The following is a 2,176-nucleotide window of genomic DNA, read 5'->3' on the forward strand; positions in this document are numbered from 1 at the left end:
GCTCCGATGAGCTCTCGGATGACATCACGCAGCAGCAGCTGCTGCCTGGAGTCAAGTGAGTCCCGTGGAGTGGTGTGGTGGGGAAACTCCCATGTGGTTTGGCGGGGAGAAAAGCCCATGTAGTTTGGGGGGGAAAAAGGAGCAAATCAGGATGAGCAACCCTGTAATGGTGTTTTTTTCTCTGCCCCCTTGCAGGGACCCCAATCTTTGGACTGTGAAGTGCAAGGTGGGTTTTTGGGGGGCGGTCTGTGCAGAGCGAAGCTCAGCATGAAGGGACAGGGACAGCGTACCCTAAAACATTCTTTTTGTCCCCAGATTGGTGAGGAGCGCGCCACAGCCATCGCTCTGATGCGGAAATTTATTGCTTACCAGTTTACCGACACGGTGAGTCCACGGGGAGCTGGGGACGGGGTGGAGCAGCATGGTGTCCCCAGCATGTCCCCAATGTGTCCCCTCGTCCTCCAGCCCCTGCAGATCAAATCAGTGGTGGCCCCCGAGCATGTCAAGGGTTACATCTACGTGGAGGCCTACAAACAGACGCACGTCAAGCAGGCGATCGAGGGGGTGGGCAACCTGCGCATGGGCTACTGGAACCAGCAGATGGTTCCCATCAAGGAGATGACCGACGTCCTCAAAGTGGTCAAAGAAGTCACCAACCTCAAACCTAAATCTTGGGTGCGCCTCAAAAGGGGGATCTACAAAGATGACATTGCCCAGGTGAGGAGGGCACGAAAGGGGGACGCTGCGGAGGTTGGGGGGGGACGCACAGCCGGCTCACGCCCCCGTGCTTGTGCCCCTCAGGTGGATTACGTTGAGCCCAGCCAGAACCAGATTTCCCTCAAAATGATCCCCCGCATCGACTTCGACCGCATCAAAGCCCGCATGAGCTTGGTAAGGGGATCCCTGCCGGGATGGCGCCGGCACCCCTGGCTCTCTCTGAAGGGCCTCGGCTGGCCATCAGGGGCCTCCCGAGGGGTCTGGGTGGCCCCTCATGGGGTCTGGGTAGCCCTCAGGGACCCCCCGAGCGGTTAGGTTGGTCCTCAGGTACCCTCTGAAGGGTCAGGATGGCCCTTAGAGCCCCCCCCGAGGGGATGGTACTGGCACCCCTGACCGCCAGCCTCTCTTTGCTCACCCCCTGCTGCCCCCCCCCCTGCAGAAGGACTGGTTTGCCAAGAGGAAGAAGTTCAAGCGACCCCCGCAGCGGCTTTTTGACGCTGAGAAGATTCGGTAGGTGATTGTGACATCAGATGTGCCCCAAAAAGGTCTCCCCCGGCAGAGCTATCGCTGAGGGGTGTTATTGACCCTTTTGGGGGGGGCTTCCGCCCACCTGAGGGGTGATTTGGGTTTTGTCCCAGGTCCCTGGGAGGTGACGTGGCGTCTGACGGCGACTTTCTCATCTTCGAAGGCAACCGCTACAGCCGCAAGGGATTCCTCTTCAAGAGCTTCGCCATGTCGGCCGTGGTGAGCGCCGCTGCCGGGGTTTAAACCCCAAACTCGCCGTTTTTCCCCCCAAACCGCCTCTTTTCTAAAGCCGAGGGGCGTTGGGTGGCTCCTCAGCAGCGATATTTTCGATCCTATCTCGGCAGATAACGGAGGGGGTAAAGCCCACCCTATCCGAGCTGGAGAAGTTCGAGGACCAACCCGAAGGCATCGACCTGGAGGTGGTGACGGAGAGCACAGGTAAGCGGGTGCCACCCCCATGTCCCTGTCACCCCTCCAGGCAGTGATGTCCCCTCACTGTCCCCCCCCTCCCACCCCAGGGAAGGAAAGAGAGCACAACTTCCAGCCTGGTGACAATGTGGAGGTGTGCGAGGGCGAGCTGATCAACCTGCAAGGCAAAATCCTCAGCGTTGACGGCAACAAAATCACCATCATGCCCAAACATGAGGATTTGAAGGTCAAGGAGTCGCTGGGGAGCGACAACGGCCCCCCTGACCCCCAACACCCCCAGCCTCTTCCCCTTGCTCATGGGCGCACCCCGATACACGGCTGCCAGACCCCCATGTACGGCTCTAGCTCCTGCAGCCCATGTACAGCTCACAGACCCCCTGTATGACGGTGAGTGACACTAGGGGGGGGCATCGGGGATTGGGGGCACCCTGGGAACACTGAGGGGACGTTGGGGTGGACTGGAATGAGCTGGGACATTGGGGGGACACAGCGGGATGGAGGGAAC

The 2,176-nt window shown here is 60.0% G+C and overlaps 1 protein-coding gene across 1 annotated transcript in view; it reads left to right on the forward strand.

The window, feature by feature from the left end:
* Positions 1–5: 5 nt before the first annotated feature.
* Positions 6–2,176, forward strand: part of LOC113490792 (transcription elongation factor SPT5) — a gene marked incomplete at its 5' end in the record, with an annotated part of 3,823 nt that continues 1,652 nt past the window's right edge. Inside the window, 9 exons of the mRNA XM_026867374.1 lie at positions 6–55; positions 196–226; positions 316–384; positions 466–717; positions 802–891; positions 1,157–1,227; positions 1,356–1,461; positions 1,587–1,680; positions 1,761–1,897. Of these exons, the coding sequence (XP_026723175.1) occupies positions 6–55; positions 196–226; positions 316–384; positions 466–717; positions 802–891; positions 1,157–1,227; positions 1,356–1,461; positions 1,587–1,680; positions 1,761–1,897 (900 nt within the window). The remainder of the gene's footprint in view (positions 56–195; positions 227–315; positions 385–465; positions 718–801; positions 892–1,156; positions 1,228–1,355; positions 1,462–1,586; positions 1,681–1,760; positions 1,898–2,176) is intronic.

This window comes from Athene cunicularia, unplaced genomic scaffold, assembly GCF_003259725.1.
Source record: "Athene cunicularia isolate RWA unplaced genomic scaffold, athCun1 SCF_307, whole genome shotgun sequence".
NCBI classification, from domain to species: Eukaryota; Metazoa; Chordata; class Aves; order Strigiformes; family Strigidae; genus Athene; species Athene cunicularia.